The following is a 24909-nucleotide window of genomic DNA, read 5'->3' on the forward strand; positions in this document are numbered from 1 at the left end:
AGGTTCCCCGTCACTCCCCTTTGAGCCACTAATGATGGTCCCTTAACTTCCTCCCAGATCTGTCTAAACAAGGGTCTTTTGGTTGCATGTCCCAATCCTTGGGTTTCACCATTGCTTCATTTGTTCTCTGCATCTTCAGTCCTTTTGCTCCCCTGCCTTATCGGCTTCACCCTCAGTAAATAAGATTTCTTTCTAGAAGAAACTTGTGTGAGAGTCCTTTTCATCTGTGTTTGAAGAATGATTTGGTAGTTGTTCTGAGACATGCACTGTAATTACCTGTGGAGCATGGGTGGCTGTCTGACACCCTATGGCCTCTTCGGCCTGTTGGCTCTGTGCTTAACACCTGTTTTGCGACTTTTAGAGAGTGTGTCATTTGCGCCAGAAGACATGGTGCAGGTCAGATCTTCCCTCACCCCACAAGCTTTCTCAGATCTTCAGTTGACTGTAGGCTGAGCTGAGGGTCACACACTGTTGTGGGCAGGGAGTTCACTGCTGTTCTTTGGTTGTCAAATAACAGTCAAGAGCGTGTTGAGGGCCAGTGAATTGTTATATGTGAGGCACCCTGCATCCAAGCAGTGTCAAGTCACATGCAGTCTTATCTCACATAAATTAATCTCTGTCTCACACAGACACTATACAAAGTGCATCACACGCAGGCTAATCACACACACTTGCATCACTCAGATTTACATCTAGAAAAACAGAAAGTGATTCACAGACACTCATCACAACAGCCTGATCAGAGAGACACACACTTGACACACACACACAGATGTGTATCACTCACAGCCTCATCACACACATGGCTCTCCCACACATCACACATAACATACACTCAAAAAATGAATACAGCTATCTTCCCCTTCCCACAACCCTATTAATTCATATACATGAATTAACATTATAAATGAGACACACACAATAATGGCACAAACATTCACACATATACAACGAGGAACAAGATAAGCAGGCACATATGCACACACATGTAACTATGTACCATCTAACAAACACAAAGATGCAGAAAACAGACAGCCACCGCACACTCAAAAAATGGCAGGAACATGGTAACCTACTCAAGACTATATGGAAACGCATTCAACTCCTACTCACAATCTGGCAACAAAAAGGGGGGAGCTATTATTTTTCACAGGGTATGGAATGGCGCTTGCCAAATGGCATGGAGTTAGCTTAAACGCGACTTGTAATTGCAGTGCTACAGGTGAGGGAGAAACCCCTAAACCCTCCGATCAGGACCAAGGTCTATCTAAAAGTAAAAGCAGATCCTAAGCACATGCACAAAAGTAAATAAACAATGTACAGGTTAATCAATGTTAAAGATGAAGACAAGTGTTCTTTCTTGCAGTGATGATTTTTAATGGTGTGTTGCTTCACAGGCCAGCCAGCACGTGTTTCGTCAATGGGGTGTAAAACCCTTGACTTCTTCAGGGCTGTACTAGAGTAGAATGAGTCTTTGGATCTTGCAACTGGTGATACTTCCGACCCAGTGGGTCCTAGTAAATTTCATTTCCTCTCAAGTGGTGTTGTTGAGATTCTCCCTATTTCGGTTATCCTAGAGATCTCATGTAAAGTAAATGTAATATAGGTCTTTAAGGCGAGTTTAATTCTTGGCAATATTAGCCACGTAAGTAAGTCTCTATGGAGTGCTCAAATGCCTCGTGGAGGCAAGATCCTACTTACAATCTGTCAAACCGATTTAAGATTCTTGAAACAATGGATAGAAAAAACATGGTCAACTTTGTAGCCAAAACCCAGACATTCAAATGTGGCACATAGTGTGAGAAGTTGGCCTGATATATGATGTTTCCAATTCTGGAACCACCTTGTATCAGTCCAAATAACCCCTTATGGTGTCTGGTTGTAAGTCAACCTATCTTAATGGTAGCATAGACTAAGCAGCCTTAAAGGCTCAACTCAAGAGGTCGTGTTAAGCGAGCTGTTTTACCAATCACAGTCCTGTAATATCAAATGAAAAGACACCACACAAGTATATATTATAAAAATATATGTATTTATTACTCAAAATAATCCCCAGTACTCTTTATGAATAAAGGGGCACAAGCGTTAAATCAAAAGCACAGTATAACATACAAAGTTGCACAATTATGGATGAGGGCGGGGGGCCACTCAAACCATATATTAAGAAAGTGGTATAAGAGATACCAATCGAACAGTGATTAGGCCTAGGGCCTAGGGAATCGCTGGGAGCAGTCGGGACAAGCAATGCTGAAGTCGGGAAAAGCCCGCGGGATTCGGGTGCAGTGCTTAAAGCACACGCATGCACCAATGTTAAGTCAATGGTGCGTAAAAGTTACACAAATAGAGTTTTAGGACACTTCCGATGAACCTAGAAAGACAAAACTTAAGACACAGACCCTAGAGGTGTGTACCAGTGTGGGAACACTGGCGTTGCAATGTTACCTCACCCACAGGAAGCGGGTGCATAGGGTCGAAGTGGCGTCTGGTTTCGTCATGCAGGTTCTTGGTGCTTGAAGCTGAAGAGGCTGCAGGCGATGTGAAGGAAAAGTGTCCGGTGGGATCCAAGAGTGGATCCAAGTCGAAAAGTACCTGAAAGCAGAGGGGACAGAGTCTGGGTCACTCAGCAGTGACCAGGGTGGAACCAGGACGGAACCAGGCAATGTCGGGCGCTATCAGGTGGTTGTCGAGGAGCTTCTCTCCGCTGTCACGTGGGCTCTGGGGCATCTGCGACGTCCAGGAGCAGGTCACGATCTGTCCCACGTAGGCTCTCGACGTCGGCGCTGTCGGCTTCAAGATTGGAGCAAACAACACTTGGCAAAAGCAATCCACGCGGAACTGGTAGATTGCTTCTCACTCGGACCAGGAGGGTCAGAGTGGGGGCTCCTTTTCAGGGGAGCTGGTGCAAATCTGGAGAATCACAAGTCGTATTTCGAGTTTCATCAGCACAGGGGCCACAAGCCGGCTGGCAAGTGACCGGGCCAACGCATTGAGCCAAAAGAAGCAGAAGGGCCCCACGCAGCACTCGTCGAGTATAGAGGGGTGAACTTCGGTGCAAGAGTGGCTCAGGGTTGGGGCTTCTCAAACCCCGGTGTACAGCTTCGAGGGTCACTCGTGGGCTGCACGGTCAGCGTCTCGTGGTCTTTCCAAGATGGCGTGCCCCACGCTTCTGGTCGCCTCCACGGGTCTCAGCTCTGCAGGGACTGTGGATCGGGCTGTAAGAAGGCAGGCAAGCTTGATCTCGTCGATCTCTGTCGCTCGAGTTCCGGCGGGAACTGCAACAAAGCAGACGTCGAGGTGCTGGATGGTGCCTGTTTGCACAGGGTGGGCACTCCTTGACCACAAGGGAGATTCTTCAGTCTTCTACGTTGAGTAGGATGTCGAAGGGTCCAGAGTTTCGTTTCTTATGTTTCATCAGGATAATCTATAGTGCATTGGCACTGCTCCCATTCTTATACCAATCTAGGGGGCTGGATTACCTGCTAGGTCCCCTCCTATGGGTGGGACCCAGGAAGGGGGTGGGTACACCCCTTTCCTTTGATCCAGGCCGCGCTGGGACGGGGGCTGGTGTGCCCCAGAACCGGTTTGGCCGGATTATGCAAGGGGCAGCCTTGTGCGCCCCAAGAAGTGTCTGGTTTCTTTCAAACCTCCCTGCTACAATCCACTATCTCCTGTCTGGGGTGGTGTGACACCTCCCTGTGACAGGAAACCCTTTGTCCAGGCCCCCTTGGCTGAGTTTCGGTCAGCTACAGGGGGTCAGACCCGTGTCTGTGGCAGAAGCATCCATTTTGTGGATCTGAGGCTCCTTTTAAAATTAACCGCATTTCAGTAAAGTAACATGTCTTCTCCCTCTAGAGGGGTGGAATGCTATCCCCGTCGCCAGGACTGGCGAGGGGATAGTATTCCAAATCGTATGACACCTTACACGACATGTTTTGATAAAGCCAAACCAAAGTTGCTATATAACCGCGAGGATTATAATGCACTTAAGAGTATATGGTATGGCATTATCCCGGAACAGCTTAGGGAGTTGTTCTCGACAGCTGCAGACAGGCTCAGCTCATGCTAGAGCTCCATCTCACATTAAACCACGCACTCTGCCTCCAGGATTGATAAGGCCTTCCATAGGAGTGGCTCACAGGTTTATATGTGTCCAGATATAGGTTTAAATATAGGTATACTATATCTAAGCAAGGGGTGATTACACCACCTTGCCCCAGCTGAGTGATCAGCCAGTTGTGTCAATTTAAGAACCAGCCAGGGGTGGCAAAAGATATGCTGCAGCCCCTGGTAGGCCTTGGTGGCTCCTATGCCCTGGGCACCTATAGAGCATGGTACAGGGGCTGACAAGGAGTCCATTTCCAATTGTGGTATGTACCTATAGCACATGTATTATAAATTTAGAGAGAGAACAGCAGGCTGGGGGTCTGATTAGCAGGCCCACAGCCTCAGTAAGTCTAAAACCAGTGAAGCAAAAGCAAAAAATTGGGGTGACCATAGGATAGCCGACCCTACTCTCCTACACATAGCCAGATGCACACAAAGGCCTACATCTCCTAAATACTTCAATCAAACAGAATTTGTAGACCACTGCTAATCACCTATATGAGTGTATCAAGGTGCTAAGAGGCAAGCCAGCTGCTCGAGTGTAATCAGTTGAACAGCCAGATCTTGAGTCCCTTCCTGAAGAGAGGGTGAGGTGAGAGGTGGAGGGTAAGGCTGTTCCAGGAATTTTGCAGCTAGATAGGAGAAGGAGCATCTTCCCGTTTACTTCGGTGGTTGCCGGGGGATGTGGGTGAGGTAGAGGAAGGCAGAGCGCAGGTGTCTGGCGGGTTGGTGGAAGCCCATGCAGTGGTTGATGTGTGCTGGTCCTTGATTGTGCAGGGCTTTGTCAGCGTGGGCCAGCACCTTGAATTGACATCTCTTGTGGATGGGGAGCCAATGGAGTTTCTTGAGATCTGAGAGGATGTGGGTTTGTTTGGGGAGGTCGAGGATGAGTCTGACAGCTGAGTTCTGTATGGTTTGCAGTCTCTTCAGGAGGTACATGGTAATTCCTCCATAGAGTGTGTTGCTGTAGTCCAAGCCGCTGGTGATGAGGGCTTGAGTGCCGATATGTCTGGTGCTGACTGGGAGGCATTTGTAAATCATTTGCCACTTGCTAAGAGTTAGGAAGCTGGCAGAAGAGACTGCGTTGATCTGGTTTTTTATGGTGAGTTTGCTGTCCAGGATGATGCAGATGTTCCTGCTGTGTTCTGTAGTAGTGGTTGAAGGTCCCAGTTCAGCAGGCCATTGGGATCATTCTGCAAGGAGGTGTTGTTACCGAAGATCAGTACTCCAGCTTTGTCTGTATTGAGTTTGAGGCAGTTGTTTTGCATTCAGACTGTGACGCTGGTCATGCACAGGCGAAAGTTGGCCCTCGTGGTGGATGAGTCTTCAGATAGAGAGAGGTTGAGCTAGGTGTTGTCTGTGCAGGACACGATGTTCAGTCCATGGGTTCTGACGATATTGGCCGGGGCAATCATGTAGGTGTTGAACAGAGTAGTGCTGAACAGCAAGGAATGATGATGTTCCTAGGTTCCGAGAGGAAAGGTGGTAGGTGGATTCTCTGGGTTCTTTCAGCGAAGAAGGATACAATCCATTTAGGGTGTCCTCTTGTATTCCAATCTGATGAAGCTTCTTGATCAGGGTGTGATTGGACACGGTGTTGAAGACTGCTGAGAGGTCGAAGAGAACCAGGGTCACGATTTCTCCTCTGTTTAGGAGGGTTCTGATTTTGCCGATGGCTGCGATCAGGGCGGTTTCAGTGCTGTGGTTTGTGCGGAGTTGGCAGTTGACAGCCTTTTCAAGGATTTGGCGGGAAAGGGAGATGGGCTGGTAGTTCTTGAGCTTATTGAGGTCAGCGGACGGTTTCTTGAGAAGGGATTTGACTTCACGTCTTTCCATTCTTCTGAGAAGGTAGCCAAGGTGATGGATGTGTTGAAGATGGTGGTGAGCCCATTCTGATAGTCCTGTTTCCGAGGTTGAACATGTGGTGGGGACAGAAGTCCATGGGCGCTCCTGAGTGGATGGAGTGCGTGATGGTTGTGGTGCTCTGTGTGGTGAGCTGGTCCCAAGCAATGATTCTGTGGTTGGGGTTGGTGTCTGAGGGAAAAAGGAGGCTGAGGATGTCAGAGGCGGCGGGTTGGGGTTCGAAGTGTTTGTAGATGGTGGAGATCTTGTCTTGGAAGAAGTCCGCCATGGTGTTGCAGAGTTCCTGGGAAGGGCTAATGACGATTTCGGTTGCTGAAGGGTTGGAGAACTCCTTGATGATGCTGAAAGTTCTATGCTGTGCTTGGAGCTGGCTTTGATGCAGTCAGCCAGGGTGTTCCTTTTCATCTCTTTCAGAAGTTGGTGGTAGCGGTTGAGTGATGTCTTGAAGGTTGTGTGGTGTGTGGACTCCTTGTTGATACAGCATTTCCTTTCTAGTTGCCTGCAGTTGCGTTTCGTGGTTCTCAGTTCCAGGGTGCACAAACTGGAATGTTTGGTGGGCTCAATGGGGGCGACTCTGTCGTCGCAGTCGGTGATCCAGGCATTGAAGTTCTTGACAGTCTGTTTAAGGTTGTTAGTGGTGTCAGGGTGGTAGGTGTTGAATGCATTGGGCCATTGGATTTCAGATACTTTGTTCCAGGTGGGTGTGGGGTGCTGGGTGGCTTGGTGGTGGGGCTGAGGGCTACTATTATGGTGAGGTGCACGATTGAGTAGTCTGTCCGGGTGAGTTCGGTTAAGTGTTGTCGAGGTGAACATTGAGGTCTCAGAGGAAGAAGTGTTCGGTGTCGATGGCTTGTGGTGCAATGAATAATGTGATGGTGTTGCAGAATATGGGGCATGGTCCTGACAGTCTGCAAGTGCCTCTGATGGGGGTTTTGCAGTCTGTTCTGAGTTGGACGTTGAAGTGTTGCATGATTAGGGTGGTGTCATCTGCGGTGGTGGGGCAGGGGATGTTTTTTGCATGGATAATGACGATTCCACCTCTGTGATTACCGATGCAGTCCTATCTTTTAGTCATTCCGTGTAGCCGTGCGGATGTCGGGCGCAGATTCAGGTTTGAGACATGTCTTGGTGAGGAAGATGACGTTGGGGGTGAGGGAGATGATGGTGTCCCAGATCTCGGTGACATACTTGCAGAGTGATCGGGCATTGAGCAGGAGTCAGTGGAGTTGTCCATGTGCAGCCATGGTTGGCGTGGTGGTGGCGTGTGCTGGTGTTCCGGTGTTGCAGAAGAGACCGTGGCAGCATGAGGAAGGTCCTACAGTTGATCATGGCAAGGTGCAGCAGCAGTTGTTGTTGCAGAGTCTGGAGTCCAAAGCTACAAGCTCAGCGCTAGTGTAGCTGCAGGTGGCGATGATCCAGGGTTCTTGGTGCTGGACGTGGTTTAGGCACGGATGGGTGCAAATGGGCTTGTCTTTGGCATACCAGCTGCGCGGCAGCACTGAGGCCTCAATTAATTAGGTCCTGGGGAGGGTACCGGACGGGTTTAGCAAGACGAGGGAAGTAAAAAATAACATCATAGCGGGAGAAAAGAGTGCGCGGCATTGCCGAGAGAACAACAGATTGAAAAAACATACTAGGCTACAACAGTGCACAGGAAACAAGACCCAGGGGCAATAACATGCAGCACAATGGTTGGAAAAAAGACAAGCCAAGGTTAAAACAATGCATAAGAATCAGGGCCACTAACGAACAGCAGAGCGGTTGAAGAACAGCTACACTAGGTTACAACAGTGATCAGCGCTGGGCAAAAATACAGGAGTTACAACAGGTGAATAGAGTAGCGGGAGCAAAAGTGAGGCAACGGGGGAGCTGGCATGGGGAAACACTGGATCTTGTGGTGTAGTCACTGACTAGACAAGATACCTCTGCCACATTTTCCTATCTCCCCTGCTTATTCAGTTTTCCTTTATGCTCACTCTTCTTCATACTCCTTACCCTCATGCTCTTAATCCTCCTTTGCTCTCTTTACCTTCTGGATCATCCTTTACTTTCTCTTCTGACTGTCTTATCCTTTCTTCTTCCAGCTGTGAGGCAGGCAATTGCAAATCGCAAATTAGGGATCAACTTTTACTGATGTTTAAAATGTTGGATGCATGCCACTTTGCCTTTTACATGTATGCACACATCAGCCTGTATTTGAGCCTGTCACAGAAGCTATTTATATCAATCATTTCACTAACAAAGAATTGTTTTTAGAATGCGTTGGGTGTCAAAAGATGTGTGATGTCCATTCTGTGATTTCTTTGGAATCAAGTGACGTGATGTTGATTCACTACCCCTACAAGATTGGTGAAATAACACATCACCGTGTTCACCCTTTCTCTGTATAACTTTTGTACTCACCTCGCTTGTGGCCCACCCTCTGGCTCTTGCAGTTACAAGAAAGGTTGCTCGAAAATAGGAGCATTGTCAAGTAAAGAGGTGCTATGCGATACATTGCTGCTCGTGTGGCTGGGTGCAGAATAGTGCTAGAATCTGATAAACTCCCATTTTATACTTAGTGATTAATGAGTGACTCCATGTTGTTGAGCTGAAGATCAGATACTGTTTCATAGAAGGTTGAAAGAAGGCCTGGAAGAGGGATGTTCTTAGACCACATTGGGATGGTGAATATGTTTGTGGAATTCAAGAATCCTCTTGGCCTGACCAAGAATAACATCACTGTGTAATTTGGAACTCTCGTCCGAACCTTAGTAATGGTGGACCCATATCACTTGTCGCTGTGATTAGGAAACACATTTCTCCAGCTCATTTCTATGCTTTGCATCTGTGTTTTTTTACGTGTATTCATGAGTGTAAACGGTTCTGTGGTGGTGATTGATTACGTACCGCCCAGTAGTAGTCAGAGCTTGACTTTCCCCACTGTCTCTCTGTTTTCATTTGCTAGGGAAATTCGAAGAAGGTGCAGGAAGACCTGGAGGCGGAGTTCCAGATGCTTTACGGCCTTTTGGATGAGCTGAAGGAAGGGATGCTGATGAAGATCAAGCAGGACCGCGCGAGTCGCATCTACGAGCTGCAGGTAATGCTAGAGGGACGCCGCGAGCCTACGGTAAGGCCGGAGGGGCTGTAGGTGTGGTATATACGAGCTGCAGGTAACGCCAGAGGGACGACGTAAGCTTTTACAGCGTGCTGAAGTTAAGGCTGAAGGGGCTGTGAGTGTGGTATCTATGAGCTGCAAGTAATGCTAGAGGGACGGTGCGAGACAAAGGTAAAACCAGCAGGGCTGTAGTTGTGGTATCTACGAGCTGCAGATGTGGTCAGTCAGTGTCTGTACACTGACCCTGATACTATGGTGTCTGCCTACGATACCAGGTGACACCCAAGCACTCATTTCTAAATTCTGCCCGATTGCTTCCAGTTTCTCCACCCAAACATTTTCCCTGTTGTTTTTCAGCCTAGAATGTATTATGTTGGTGTTTAAAGTTCAGATGAAGCAGTCAGGTGTGGGTGTGCTTTGCACAGCTTTGTACATACATGCTGGTGATCTAACTCTTTAACTGCACCTCCAGTTCTTTCCAGAATGACCTAAGAAGGGTTAATGAGCTGGGAAGTAGCCAGATCTCTGGATTTAAAGACCTCTATAATTTCTTGTTGCATTGGAGATTTCACAACCCTCAGTAGTGTACAACTTACAGAAAGGGATGGCAGGAAGGTCTGGAATGAGACGTGAACCTTCACGGAAATAAAATGCCAGAAGACATTATTGTGCAGAAACAGGACCTATTCCAGACTTAGATTTATCTAACGAAATGTTATACTGAAGATAAGTTCAGATTAGAATTCATTGAAGTTGTGACAAGGTTGTTGAGTGAGAGGGATGTGGTAGAAGTGTTATGTCATTTAAGATGCTATTTGGCCTGTCTCCCATGTACCTCAATATCTCTGAACACAACATCCTTCACGTAGACATTAAGGAGCAACATTGCAGTATTGAAATTTATCCTGAAGTCCTGCTTTAGTATCTCCCCTCTGACTCAGCCTTGTTTTCTGTTCCTGGGCACACTTGGTTCCTGATTGCGGCGGGATGCCTGGCTTCCACCTTGGGGATGCCCAGTACGGGTATCTCACAGGGAAAAAGCCAGGACGGGTTCCCAAGGCAAGCGCCGAGATGCCTACGGGTAATCGAGCGCTATATAAGAACACATAATAATAATAATAATAATAATAATAATAATAATAATAATGTCCCCCTCTCATCTCTTTACCTTCAGAATCAGCTGTCTACCTGCACCAAGGCTCTGGAGAGCTCAGAAGAACTCCTAGAAATGGCAAACCAGACTCTGGAAGCGGCTGAGAATGACACCTTCTCCAAGGTACACCTGGTGTTTACTTGTGCGTTTGGTGGTTTGAGGATGTGAGTTGCGCATTGTTTGTGATTTACTTGAAGAACTGCCGACATTGGTGCTATCCCCTTGACACCAATGGTTGCTGACAGGACTGGGACTTTATGCTGCCGATAACCCCAGTAGATGTGACGGGTTGTCAGATAGCTCTTTTCATTTTCAAGGATACACAACAGTCTATAGAAGATACCTCTTTAGCCATCGAGTTGCCATGGGCTCAGGTGTGACGCTGTCTTATCTAAACTGACAATTAGTGGGTTTAGTCTGAATTTGAGATTCAAGCTTCAAGTCAGGGACCTTAATTACCTTTAATAAATGTGATGTGCTCCCTGGCTCTTCTGATTAGAACTGGTGACTGAGGCTTTGGGTGAGCCCAGCGGTGAGAACAGTTAAAGCTGGTGGAGACTGTAAGGTTTGGGTGAGGACAGAAGTTGGTTGGTGAGATATGTAGGAACTACATTTGATGTTTGATGAGGAGTTTGAGACTTGTATGTGGTAGTTGAGGAAGACATAAGTTGGGCACATATGAGAGCAGGTGAGCCAGGGCAGGTGGGGGTGGATAAGAGAAAGTGGGACGGACCGGAAGTGGTAGTAAAGGCAGTCGGTGAGAAAGGAAAGGGGAGAATGTGCCCTTGGGTGGGGTGGTAGGAGGATGAGATCAGGCAGGAAATTAGTGCGCTGACTTGCTGGACAATGTCAGGAAGACATGGGTGAGATGAGGGCAGAGAGGTCATAAGGAAATGGGCAAGATCTGGGTGTAAGGTGAAGGAAGAGGATGGAGGATGGTCAGATCAGGAGGTAGCCAAGGAGACCTGAAGGTGAATGAGGACAGGAAGTGGTAGATGAAGCGAAAAGGAGGTGTGTGTTTGAGGGTCGGATGAGGAGGGTGACAATAGATGGTGCTGGGCAGGGATTGGAGCTAGTGAACAATGACTGGACTGTGTGGTGTAAACCAGAGTCGTTGGACCAGAAGCCAAGGTTGGCACATACTTGGATGACGGACTAGATTCTGAGAGGGTGGTAGAGAGCAAGTGAGTGAGAAGTGAGTGACAGAAGTGAGATGAGGTGGTGATTATAAGATGAGGGACCAGAAGAACTGATATTAATGGTTAATCAGGGCAGGAAAAGTACTGAAATGTACAAGCAAGAATCCGCAGTGCAATCAGTGGAAAGAGCCTGGTAAGTCAAGCATCTTTTGCAGATCAGTTGCCACGGTCTCCCCTGAACCCTTGGGTTCTGGTGTCTCTGTGGGATGTATGACTGTCCAGTCATAGAAATAACTTCCTGTATTTAGGTATTTGTTCCATGTGTTTCAGGTCTGCCTTTCTGTCACCCAATAGAGTATGTCCCTGAATGGCGAAAAATTCCTTCGCTTTTGGAACTTAGTTCTCTCTCAACCCCCTTCTGTATGTATGTATGTATGCATGTATGAATGTTACATACATGGATTGCTTATGGTGTGCTGCATGCAACAGAAGCCAATGCCTCTCTAGCATTTCGTAACCTTCTCCAAAGTTTGTATTCCCACTTCAACTTGCTGGCTCTGTTTACTGTGATCTTCTCTGCAGTCTGCTTCTTCTGTGGTTTGTCTGAATATGTTTCTGGAGGTGAGAGTAGTGTTCCACTTGGGGTAGGGATGGGGGTGATGGTCTTCTGTGCCAGTTGGTGTAGTGTGTTGTCTCTGCATTGTGCACTTTGACCTTTCTTGGCTTCACTGTAATGTTGCAGAAAGAGCTGGTGTTAAATCTGTCTCTCAATCCCTCTTTCTCTCTCCTGCCTCTGTCTGTCTCTCTCGCTTCCGCTTTGCTTCGAAGGCCGCCAAGCAGATCAAAGATAGGTACGGTACCAGTCTCTTCATCTTGCCACATCTCTGCATTTAATTCTCCATGACCATCTGCCTCATCTCTCCATCTTGTAGCCATAACCTAGTGTAGCACAAAACAGTTTACTGCTCCTGGCATGAGGCCTCTGGGGCATGCCTGAGACGGGGAGGCCTGACTTGATGTCCCCGTCATTTGCTTCCTGGCTCAGGCCCTTGCCTTGAGAGCCCATCACATGTGTGACTGTCTATCTCCTCCAGAGTAAGATACATTCACCGCAAAACTGGGCTTTGTGTAGATGGATCAGCCCATCCAAGAGACTGCCAGAGCATGCACAGACTACCAGTGTCTTCTCCATTCTTCCTTGGGCATATATTAATTTGTAACCATAACCATCTGTTTTTTTCCCTCCTCTCACCTATCATCTCTTAACTCTTCCGTCCTTCACCCTGCAGTTTCTCCTCTGTGCCATTCCGTCCTTTCTCCTCTTCGCCTTTGCGTATTTTATTTCTGCTCTTGCCTGTACATCTTCTTATGGTTGTTCTTGCATACTTTCTGCTGTTTGAGCTTATGTTCTCTTTGCCCTCGCATCCTTTCTTCTATGTCACTTTGGGTTCTCTCTCATTTACATCCTCTCCCCTATGCATTTACATTATCCCTTCTATTTGCTTGTATTCAATTTCTGGCATCTGTGTTTAAGTAAAACTTTTTCTAGTCCTTTAAAGGTTCTTCTTTTTGCCATGATTTTGGTCCTACCAAATGTATCCTCTCCACTTGGCTTCCATGTCTACATTTCTATCCTCTATTGTGCCCTCTTTGCCCATCCATCTTTGCTCCATTTTACCTTTACACACTCTCCATTTCACCCATAACCCATGTTCTACTAAGTCCAAATGTTATCCTCAGACTTCTTCATCTTTGAGCTGCTAAAAGTGATGAATCATGTTTTCTCTGACAATTACACACCCTCCTCTTCTGATAAACCCTATAGATCTCCTGTAAATTTAGAGTCCTTTCCTTGAAAATGTAATTACCCTGTTTCTCATTGGTGCCTCCCTAAAGGGAGTCATCCTGCCCCAATTTCACCTTTATCCACACCATCCATGTCAAAGTCCATATAAATATTTTGCAGGTATTCCATCAAGTAAACCATCAGAGTTGAGCATGAGAAACTTGTACGTGGCCATAGGAGGCGCTCTCTAGAGGTTGGGTGTCTCTTAGGAAAAAGTGTGCCTCAGTAATTCATGTCTATTTCTTTTACTTTCCATCTCTTCCTCAATCATCCACCATCAGTGTAACCATGGCACCTGCATTCCGGATTTCGCTGAAAGCGAAGGTGACTGATAACATGAGTCACTTGATGGTGGACTTCACACAGGAGAGACGCATGATCCAGGCCCTCAAGTTCCTGCCAGGTACCTGAAGGAGGCACTGTCTGCTCCTCGATCGATCTGTCTTTGTGTATTAATTATTGGGATGCGCTGAGGAAAAGGAAAACTAGAAGTTGGAGATGGAACGTTTGCAAGAATGTTAAGGTGGAGAAGGAAAGATGGAAAGTGTGCAAGAATGTTGAGGTGGAAAATGGGCCTCACGCCAGAATGTTGAGGGAAAGATGGGATGCTTGCAAGAATGTTGAGGGGGAGAGGGAAAGATGGGTTGTGCACAAGAATGTTGTGGGCGAGAGAAAGAGGGGCAGCACGTGAGAATATTGAGTGGGAAAGATGGGATACGTGCACAAGGATTTTGAGGTGGAGAAGGAAGATGGGATGCATGCAGACGTTGTTGAATATTTGTGAGGTTGTTGCTAGAGGACAACGTCGGTAGCAGTCATTTACGTTCTTTTTTGCTAGCCTGGAGTAGCTGGAATCCAGTATCTCGCTACCCTTGTGGAAGGCCTCCGTCTCCTGCCTTTGCCATAGACCTTTCTATTTTTTTCCCTCTCCAGTTCCCAGTCAGCCAGAGATTGACATGACTGAGTCCCTGGTGGCTGATAACTGTGTGACCCTGGTCTGGAAGATGCCAGAGGAAGACAGCAAGATTGATCACTACGACCTGGAGTATCGCAAGACAAACTTCGAGGGACTGCCCAGAGCGAAGGAGGATCACCCCTGGATGGTGATCGAGGGCATCAAGCAGACCGAGTACACCCTATCAGGTCAGTAGGAGCCTTTTCAGTACGTAACTGAAGGGCAGGTCATTCTATAATCTCTTATAGCGTCTGTTGATCGTTGTTCGTAGTCTTATGGTTTCCCTGTGAGCTGATTGTTTTTCAGCGTCATCTTCTGTTCCCTGTGTTGAAGTGAGATTGTGGTAGGCTTCTAGAAGGTGTCGCACAATCAAGTTTTTTTCCTCTTTTTGTTCTTGTCAGGTCAAAGATTTGACACCAAGTTCATGAATTTCAGAGTGAAAGCCTGCAACAAGGCGGTGGCGGGAGAGTTTTCAGAACCCGTTACGTTGGAAACTCCTGGTGCGTAAGAGGCAAAAAGGGTATCTTTTTATTTTAATGTTTCCACTCTGCACATTTAGAACATGCATGTGAAATAAGAGATGTTGCTATGTTTATGGTGTGGCTAGCTCTGACCTTTGCACATACTGGTTTGCGCCTTGGGGTTTACTTTTTAAGCATATACATCTTTATGATACTGCACATACAGAACCATTTGACTGCTGTGTGATAGGAGTTTCCGGCTGAAATGATTCTAGAACAAAATATGTGTCCGGTTCAAGTATGTTTTGTCCTTCACTTGTTGGTTGCAGTGCATGAGGTTTGTTCCATGTGTTTTCTATCTGAAGGGAGGTTAGGGATGTTACTTGCACCATGTGTTTTATAAAAGTGAGGCACATGTCATTCAGTTGCCATCTGTTACTTGCATCTTGATCTGATCCTTAAGTGTGTCTAATCAAATCTGCCAGTTTCCCCTTCGTCTAATTTTGACGTTTTTCCTTTGTGTTTTTTTTTAATTGCCAGCCTTCATGTTCCGTTTGGACGCCTCTTCTTGTCACCAGAACTTGAAGGTGGAGGATCTGAGTGCGGAGTGGGATGCCTTGGGTGGGAAAGTACAGGATATCAAAGCTCGAGAGAAGGAAGGCAAAACCGGTAGAACTGCGTCTCCCGTCAACTCGCCTGCCAGGTACCTCTCTCTGGGTCTTTACCAAAGTCCTATCGACTCCTAAGCACGACTTGGCCATATAATATTTGCACTCCCTCTGTCGCTCGCCGCCATTTCAAGCACATGTCCTTCTTGTCAGACGTGCCTATAAAGAATATAGGAGTCTGGTATGACAGTGCCTGTGGCCAACTTTACCTGCCTTCGAGAGGCAACGGTCTATTGGGAACATTTCCAAGTTCACATTTGAGCCAGTCAATCTGTACCAAGCATCCTACATTTTCCAGAGCTGGTAAGATCACCCTTCTCCCAGCCACCCTTTCATCCCCTACGGCACTCCTCCTGGTACCCCAACTACTATAGAGTCTTCTAGTGGCACGCTGCCTCTCTACTTGAGATGTATTAGGCCCCTCTATATTCCCCATCACCTCTTGTTCATAGACTTTTCGAGCTTTCTCTGTAGAGCCGTTTCACAATTTTCCTCACTCCTCATTTCTAGCTTCTCTTCTCCAGATTCCTTACAGAGTAGCCCTCCATTCTCCCTTTCTCTTTTGTGTTTTTTCATCAATTTCCACTTCTTGCACCTTAGTTTTGGAGTCAGCAGATGTGACTCCTCCTCCTCTATTTACACTTCACCCCTAAAAGCAGGTACACACTCCTCACCATTGCCCCATAAGAGGCACGCATTCTATGACTCCTTTTTTAATGAGTCACATTTACTGTCGGCTTTATTAAATATGAACTGTATGTCCAATTGAGATCCAGCCTACAAGACCAGAAAAAACATCAACACCAAACAATCTAAATACACAAACATATCAGTTTATCCTGTTTCCAATACACAGATAATTAATTTTACATACTGTGCAACTGTAATAATTGCTAAAGTATGTTGTAAAAACTAAAATGGTAGTTCTCCACCTCATTATGTGACCCAAACTCCTGCCAATGAGATGGAAAGGTTGTGCCCTCCTCTTGCCACAGAGGAGTATGCAAAGAAGTGATGGATTATATGCTCGAATTAATCACTGGCAATCGCTCTGGGCCACATCTCAACATATGTTTTTTTTTGCCCACTATTCGACCTCAGTTTGTAAACCAGAGAACATCATAATCACAACAATGCTCAGATATATAAAAAAAAAGCCCAAAAGCAAACCTTAGAAAAAGAAAAGAAGGAGACCAGACATGATTATGTTTGAGTGGTTTTACCTAGCCGCTACACAGTACGTGAGACAGAATTCTTCCTGCGTGCACAGACAAATTCCTAATGTTCCTAGAAATTTCTGGTCATAGATATACATTCATATATATATATAGTCTTTTTGCACTTCTTTTCATAGGAAGAACTCTTTGATGGCTAAACTAGACGGGTTCTGTAAAAAAACTATGCCAGCCATGTGAGAATGCAAGTTTGACCGTGTAACATATGGCATAAAGGTGTTCTAGAAACATGTCACCTACACTCTCAACAGTGTCTTTGTTCAACTGTTGTGTATGTTGGAGCACCCCTTGCTTGCCCTCACTCAGCGTCACTTTGAAAGGGGATTCTAACTTTCATAAAAACAAGGCAAGAGCTGTATTCTAAAGACTTGTGTCAGAAGTATTGTATTTGCAGCAACCTATAAGGTAGGATAAACTAATGTCAAATGACAGCAAGCAATGGGAAAACATTTTATTTCTTTGAATGACAATGCTAGAAATAGAAACGAAGCGGTGTGTAAGGAGGATTACGCTCTTCTAGTGACAGAACCACAAGAGCTAGATTGGTGCTTCAAACGAGTGTGGTTTTCCGGCATGTTATAAGCACAGACTATCAATCTACTCTCTCGCTTTCCGCAGGTGCACACCATCGCCAAAGAGGACACCAGCCGGCCGTGGTGGTAGGGACCGGTTTACCGCTGAATCCTACACGGTCTTGGGTAAGTGCTGGATATGTGTTTAAAGCAGGGAGTGCCTTAAAATGTTAAAATATGTGAAAACCCTGCGGCCTGCTAACCCCTTGCACATCCTCCGCCTCGTTGCAGCCTCTGTGATGACAGATCAGTCTGTGAAGGTAAAGCCCCCACTTGTTTCCATTTCCTTCCTCCCATGTGTATAACCATCCTCCTGTCTCTCAAGGTGGTGACTCCTACGCCCCCCCTCAAAGCCTTGTTCCGCCTTCCATTCCTGTGTTGCCCATCCCTCCGTCCTATCAAATCACACCTCCCCCTAGTGAGGAGAGGACTTCTTTCCTGTGAAAATAGCAAATTAGTGGTAATCCTCAAAGTTCATACCAAAGAATACTAATTGCTTTCAAAAAGTGTGTTTCTTGTGATGGAGGTGTGACACAGAAGACGTTATTTCATGTCTAATAAAGACATTTTTTAAAGCGCCACCTCCCCGCATCCTTTTTTCTAACCTCTGTGGTGCCTACTGCTCTGCCTCTACAGATGAGGCCCATCTCTCTCTCTATCTCCGTGCCCACAAATGGAGTTACAATCCCTCTGTGAATTAGGCTGACAACTTATTTTCTAATATCTCTGTTTTAAACAATACATTGTCTTTTGGAGTGACTCTGGCCTTACCCCATACTTCTTAAATCACCCCTTACAAACTTAGGGTGACTCTTCCTTTCTTTGCTTTCTCACATCTCTTGTGTTATTATCCCATTGTTTCTTTCTGCAAAACAATTCTCCATCAGTCTGTTTTTTGTGACACTTCTGTTTATCTATTCTCTAGTGTAACAAACCCTGTGTTTCTCTGAGTGAGACTTCCTTTGTCCGATTCACTGTTCTCTAAAGTAACAATGTTTCTGTTTCGTTGTGTTTCACCTTCCTTTCCCTTCCTGCCTGTCTCTGCAGTAACAATCCCAATCTTTCTTTATGTAGCACATTATGGAATCTTGATAGCGCTCAGGTTCGCCAAGGTTTTCTTGAGGCTAGATATGTAAGTAGTCGTGTGTAAACAAATATAAAATAGAATGGAAAAGAACACAGAGTGGAGAAAAGATTCAGCAGATAAAAGCTTGTTTGAAGAGCAGTGTATTTAATTTATATCTGAAGAACTGGAATTCTGTTTCTACCTGTAAACCGGTGCAGCTGTTTCCACAAAGATTCTACATGATCTTCTAGGTGCTTTGAAAATGAACCAGGCTGATGTGTTTTACACTCCTTGCAATCTGCATAGGTAATTTTTAGGGAGCCCCAGGTACATAGAGTTTGCATAATATGTAATATAGCCTTGACCCACTCAGTGGTATGATTGCCATTTTAAGAGTTTCCACAACCGGTACTAATCCGTCTGTTCTCTAAAAGATTCCTCTGCTTTTTTCCAAGAAATACTGTAACAATCCTTTTGTTTCTTTGAATGACACATCTCATGTTCTCCTTTGTCCAGTCTGTCGATACACTATCGCCATTTCCTTTGTCTGACACATCCCTTCATCCTTTCTCCCATATCAACAGTTATCGGTCCACATTTCTTTAGATAAAATGGCCATATGTCCCTTCTTCCGTTATCTACGGTAACAATCCATATTTTTCTATGGGTTACTGTTAGTTTTTCCCATACTCCCACCTCTACAGTAATGGGAAGTCAAGTCACTACAATAACAATGGAGATTTCCTTGAGTGAGGCATCCCTTTTTACTTCCTACATACACTACAGTAACTATCCTTTGGTATCATTTGTTACCTGTTCTCCCCCTCCTTGCTTCCTTCTGTTTGCACAGTAAAACTCGCACGGTCCCTTTCGGAGTTCCTTCATCTCTTCTCACTTTTCTGCCTTCAGGCTGTGTCGTAATCACCCCTCCTTCGTATTAAGATCTCTGCATTCCCCAGACTACCTTCTCGAGGGACCTCTCCAGTTTTTCCTACTTCCCAACTCGTAATCAATAAATCCTCAGTATTTTCTTCCAATGCTGCTTCCATTCTCCACCGTCCGCCTCTACCCTCCCCAAAGTAAATTCTTTCTGTGTTCTCAGAACATCTCTCCCTGACATGCAGTCTTTAATATCTGCCCCAACTATCCCCCTACAGCCGAAAAAATTGAGTATCAGAGCCAAGGTTGTCCGAACAAGTGGGAAAAGATCTGGGGCATGTGGAACGCCTATAGAGGGTATTGATTGCATGTTTTGGAGACTCGGAAGCAATATATATGAGACTTTATGACTTACCTGATATGTACTGCAAAAAAATCCATAACGTATGGCTCATAGCCTTTATCCTGTATTGGTTAGGCAACGTATTGTAGTGCCCATAATCTGTGTTGAAGGATGCATAAATTGTAATGTCTAATTAAACTGAGCAAATGTTGAATAATTTTTTTTTTTTAAATCCTATCTCCCCTACTTTCCAAGTGACACCTCTGTTGCTCCAACTCCAATATATAAATGAAGAACCCCTCTTTTTTATTCCCCTTCTCAAATCCCTGCCTCTATTCGGTGCAATAACCCTCCATCCATCTCTTCAGGTGATGCCTTGATCGACGGCGGAGAGTATTACTGGGAGGTCCGCTACGACACAGACAGCAAAGCATTTGGCGTGGGGGTGGCGTACAGGACACTGGGGAAGTTCGACCAGCTTGGGAAGACCTCTGCCTCCTGGTGCCTTCACCTCAACAACTGGCTGCAAGTCAGCTTCACCGCCAAGCATGGAAACAAGTCCAAGGTGCTTGATATGGTGGTGCCGGACCGCCTCGGCGTCTACTGCAACTACGATGAAGGTGAGTAGGCAATGTACTGCTGAAGGGGAGTGAGAGTTGGCAGGTAGTCAGAAAGTGGGCATAAAGTAAGTCAAGATGAGGTTAAACAAGGATTAAACTGAAAGTGAATACCATTCGTGAGTCAAGCAAACAGCTTGGGAAACCCGGTGAACACACAAGGAATGATTATAAGGTCTACTGCAGCTTTGGCAAGCCTGCTTCAACCATTTATCAACTTGATTGACCTTAAATCAATGTCATCTCCACTTCAAGTAGATATTTTTCCCCTCAGTGTGGCCTTCCTTCCGCCCCTAAAGTAATAGATGAAGGTGATGTGACTTGAGAAAAGCGTCCTGCTCACCAGTGTTTTGTCACTCGGGTCACCAACAATACACAACCTTTCAAAGCATTCCCGTGCCCCCTAATGAGGAATTCCTAACCTGCTAGTGTCTCACACTGAGCTCACTTTTACTCTGTGTACAGGTCTTGGGCAGATGCATCTCTGCAGCTCCATTTGATTTACCACAGTACTTAGTCACAGGAGGACCTGTGAGTAGGTACTCCATACCGAGTAGAACTCTTAATCGTTGGGGTTTATGACGCAAAATGGATGCTTACATGTTGTGCAATTCGTTACTGAATCCAATGCAGCCACCGCACAAAATGAAAAGCCTGGCTATGCAACTTAAACACATAACACAAACTCATTGCAGCAGGGGAATATGTGGATTCAAATGCCATACAGTCTAAAGCTCTGCAAATTCACTAATTTCTATTATTGGCCATTCACGTTACTATCCTCGTTCGTATGGGATGTTAAACCCTTACTTAAGGCATGCAGGCTGCAGTCCATAGCCTATGTTTGTGAGGTATATATCTCATGTAAAGCCGGAATTCCAGTTCTCACATTGTAGCACCAAAGTCTAATAGCTGTCTGGGAAGTTCAAGCACAAGGTCAGAAAAACACCACACCAATACAAGTCTGTGTTGGATTTACATATCTATTATACATCATTACATTTTAAGTCAATTAAAGGCAAAGAGTGTACTTTTTAGATTTCTTACGATCCACTTGTGTATTAAAGATTCCAGTAAAGTTTTAATATAAGGTCTTGATCGCAGTGCTATAACTGATGAGTGGAAGCTATGAAAATAGCAACTGCACAGTTATCACGCTAGCCATGCTATGGATCATATTCAGAAACTGAATATATATCAGCAAGCTCTACTGGGTTGCAACTCACAAAGGGGGTTTCAGGCTGAACAAATGCAGGATTAAGGCAGTATATACAGGTTCTCAAAGTAGCGGGTGCTTAAGACACTGGAAATATCGTAACCATAGGCGTGTGCTGCTGTGCTGTTGGCTAAATATTTCCCTATGAAACCATAGGAAAGTTAGTGGTGTCATCAGTAATATAGGATTACCAAACTAAGACTGATTACAATTATTTTCCCGCACCAGCTGCAGGTTACATCTCCTTTAACAGTCTTTCTTCATCTGCCTGCAGGTTACCACTGTTCTCAGGGTTTTTGCATCCCGATCTGTCTGCAGGTTTCTTCTCCTCTCACGAGTTTCGCTTCTCCATCTCTCCGCAGGTTACCTCTCCTTCTACAATGCCCGAACCAAACAGCTCGTCCACACGTTCAGAACCAAGTACACCCAGCCTGTGGTCCCAGCCTTCACGGTAAGAAAACCGTCCAATTCCTGCTTCTCTATTTCCACCCACAGAGTGATTTCGCAAACACGTGTCTTCTACTTGTAGGGTGCAGTGGCTTTTCCAGAGGAAGACCACTATGTTGAAGTACAACAACACTGATATTCCGTTGTAGACAGAAGGTTGCATTGCAGAACTACTACACTGCGCCGTTGCCAGCTGCGAGCTTACACTACCCTGTCCTGCACTCTTATCACTGCAGGAATTAAGTCTATGCTGCTGGTAGCCTGCACCACTCACTGCTCAGGAGTAATCTCACATTGTCCAGTCCTACACCACTGGCAGTGCTAGGAGTAATCTTATACTGCTCAAGCCCTACGCTTTTGAGCAATACCAGCTGGGAACAAGCTTGCACTAGTAGAGTTTCCCAATAATATCTGACTGCAAGCTCGTAATGCTACACTGTCGTGATAACATTTGTAATACTGAACCATAGAAGACAGGTGTGTTACTGCTGGTAGTAAACTCATATTGCTATGAGACTACTCACACTGAGGGATCTTTCTCTTTGCCCTCAACCCCCATCCTAGCTTTCCTTCTGCTTCCCACCTCTAGAAGTTCTTTCTTTTCTTCTCACCCCTTGCTTGTACTTCTCTTCTCCTTCTGTAGGTCTGGTGTGGGAGTTTCCATGTGTATTCCGGACTGCAAGTCCCCAGTGCCGTGAAATGCCTTCAGAAACGCAACAGCACGGCCAGCAGCTCTGGCACCAGCCTGACTTAATTCGAGTTCGGCCCAGCTTCAGGAGCCGACTTGCTCTAGAACCAGGTCTTTTTTGCTGAGGATCCTTTAACTTAAACTTTCCGGCAGTGGAAAGTCGGTAGTGTTGTCCTCTGTAATGTGAAGATAATCACAGTATGAATACAGTCTGTACACAGGGTGCCCTTAAACCGAGAGAAGAGACGGCTGATCTGCACTCCTCATGCTGGCGTCTGATTGTATGTTTAGTCTCACTTCGGATTGTAATAACATGCTTCACCTTCACGGGGCACTGTATAGACACTGACGCTGCATCCGGTTCCTGCCACAGAGAGGCAGCAGGCAATGAGGAAATGCAAAGAATGAAACGTTGCTATGTTTACCCAGCAACAAGAAGCTGGACCTTGGCTTTTTTGGGCCAGACCGAGTCACCACTATTAAAATGGACAATGTCTTTGCGCCTCAAGTAAGCACCCCTGAAATGACTACTCAGACATTGGCATCCCTTGCTGCAAGATGGCAGAACTTCTTGTGACCTAAACAGCTGCTTCTGGCCTTAATAAACATAGTTAAACGAGGCAGGTTATTGGTGTTCCTTTGTCCATCTCCACCCTAGTGGAAGCAGGGGCTACATATTACTCAAGGATCCTTGCATGTAGATTTGTAGAGGCGGGAAAACATTCTTAGGTATTGTTTATATATCGTGTGCATTTATGTACTTTGAGAGAGATCATATTGTTGGTGAAGGAGTATGATCCACTGAAGATGTTAGTATTCTGGCTGCGAGTGCTGACGTCAGCGTCCTAACAATGACTGATGATGTTAGCATACTAGCTGTGAGTGATGATGTTAGTGTGCTGGCTGTGATCATTACCGTGCTGGCTTTGGGGGATGATGTAAGCATGCTGGCTGTGGGTGATGATGTTAGCATGCTGGCTTTGGGGGTTGATGTTAGCGTGCTGGATGTGTGTCATGACATTAGTGTGCTGGCTATGAGACTGATGATGTTACCGTGCTGGTTGTGACTGATGATATTATTGTGCTGGCTTTGGGTGATGATCTTAGCGTGGTGGCTGAGACTGATGATGTTATCATTGTGGGTGATGATTATATCATACTGGCTGAGGCTGATGATGTTAGCTTTCTGGCTGTGGGTGGTGATGGTAGCATGCTGGCTTACGGTGGTGATGTTAGCATGCTTTCTGTAAGTGGTGTTAGCACGCTGGCTGTGAGCGGTGATGTTAGCTTGCTTACTGTGAGCGGTGATGTTAGCTTGCTTACTGTGCATCATGATGTTAGTGTACCGGTTGCGAGTAATGTTAGTACGCTGGCTGTGAGTGATGTTATCTTGCTGACTTTGAGTAACTGTTTATTTGGTTTGCTTTCTATACTTAAGCTTTGCACCATATCCATGTACACGTCTTGATGAGCTTCTATGTCCATGACAGCTTCACCTTGGTCTGGGATTGCTGCAGGTTTACTCCCGTACACGAGAGATGGAGGTGGTTGTGGATCAGATATGAGAAGCCTAGTTGGCCGTTTGTGCTAACTGCGTTCCCTTACCTAGAATGCGCCACTATGATGGGGATTGCTGCTCAGCATTTATTTCATATTTTACATCTACCTACGTGGATTCTGTTGTATCTTTGTGTCCGTTGGTGGCTTGGACTGTCTGTGATTTACTTTTCTCCTGTGATATAATGCTGCATTCAATCGATCTTGGTAATCGGTACATCTAGGAAATTAGATCCTGTACACAACAGGAAACATTAGAAAGCCACGTGTGCAACACTGTGGAGATACACCTTATAGTTGGACACCAGTAAATTCACTTCAAGCACCCCATTCAAGCAACAAAACAAACACATCACATTAGATCATACGCTGCTCCAGAATGGATTGGATATTACACATAGTTTTGTATCAATGAGTTCGCAACACCGTGCATGGCAGTAAAAATACTAACAGTGGACAAGGCTGACCACATTGGCGCCGTGCTGTTCAGATGCGATCAGTGATGGTTTCCCTCAGGAAACAGCAAACAACATTGAACAGATCACTGAAGACAGACCCAACAATGCTCTGACATTCCATATAGTTCAGTATCACCAAGTTAACGATAACACCAACCGCGGAGCCATGAATCGAAGGAGGAAATCAACGTTAGCACCCATAATCAATCTCGGCAAACTCCGGGACCTGACAACAAAATGGCGCATGTGGCTTGCTAAATCGGTGCGATCGGCGCCGAGTGTAGAGCTCCTTCGTGGCCGTTCCATCTGCACAGGATCGGGCTCCAGAGCGGCCGACAGGTACAAACAATCTTGGGACTAAAGGGCGATCCCCTTATGCGCACACCGCCGGAGCCTGAGTCATAGTGTATGGCTCCGTCACCGGGCTAAAATGTGACGCTCCGCCAGTGTCTGCCGGTATGACCCGCCCGCTGCCGCAGCGGACATGCCAGCTAGTCCGCCCAGAGACTCCTGTTGCTGAAGAGCGAGGTGAGCGATCCCCCCAC

At 46.0% G+C, this 24909-nt stretch overlaps 1 protein-coding gene across 1 annotated transcript in view; it reads left to right on the top strand.

Annotated features, from left to right (window-relative positions):
• The window catches only part of FSD1 (fibronectin type III and SPRY domain containing 1), a 56237-nt gene extending 33267 nt beyond the window's left edge, over positions 1 to 22970 (top strand). Inside the window, exons 3-13 of the mRNA XM_078669524.1 lie at positions 8915 to 9046; positions 10239 to 10340; positions 12185 to 12207; positions 13484 to 13605; positions 14136 to 14345; positions 14559 to 14657; positions 15159 to 15321; positions 17140 to 17219; positions 19750 to 20001; positions 21577 to 21665; positions 22305 to 22970. Of these exons, the coding sequence (XP_078525650.1) occupies positions 8915 to 9046; positions 10239 to 10340; positions 12185 to 12207; positions 13484 to 13605; positions 14136 to 14345; positions 14559 to 14657; positions 15159 to 15321; positions 17140 to 17219; positions 19750 to 20001; positions 21577 to 21665; positions 22305 to 22415 (1383 nt within the window). The 3' untranslated portion in view covers positions 22416 to 22970. The remainder of the gene's footprint in view (positions 1 to 8914; positions 9047 to 10238; positions 10341 to 12184; positions 12208 to 13483; positions 13606 to 14135; positions 14346 to 14558; positions 14658 to 15158; positions 15322 to 17139; positions 17220 to 19749; positions 20002 to 21576; positions 21666 to 22304) is intronic.
• The last annotated feature ends 1939 nt before the right edge of the window (positions 22971 to 24909 follow it).

The sequence above is a fragment of the Lissotriton helveticus genome, chromosome 12, assembly GCF_964261635.1.
Source record: "Lissotriton helveticus chromosome 12, aLisHel1.1, whole genome shotgun sequence".
In the NCBI taxonomy this organism is placed as follows: domain Eukaryota; kingdom Metazoa; phylum Chordata; class Amphibia; order Caudata; family Salamandridae; genus Lissotriton; species Lissotriton helveticus.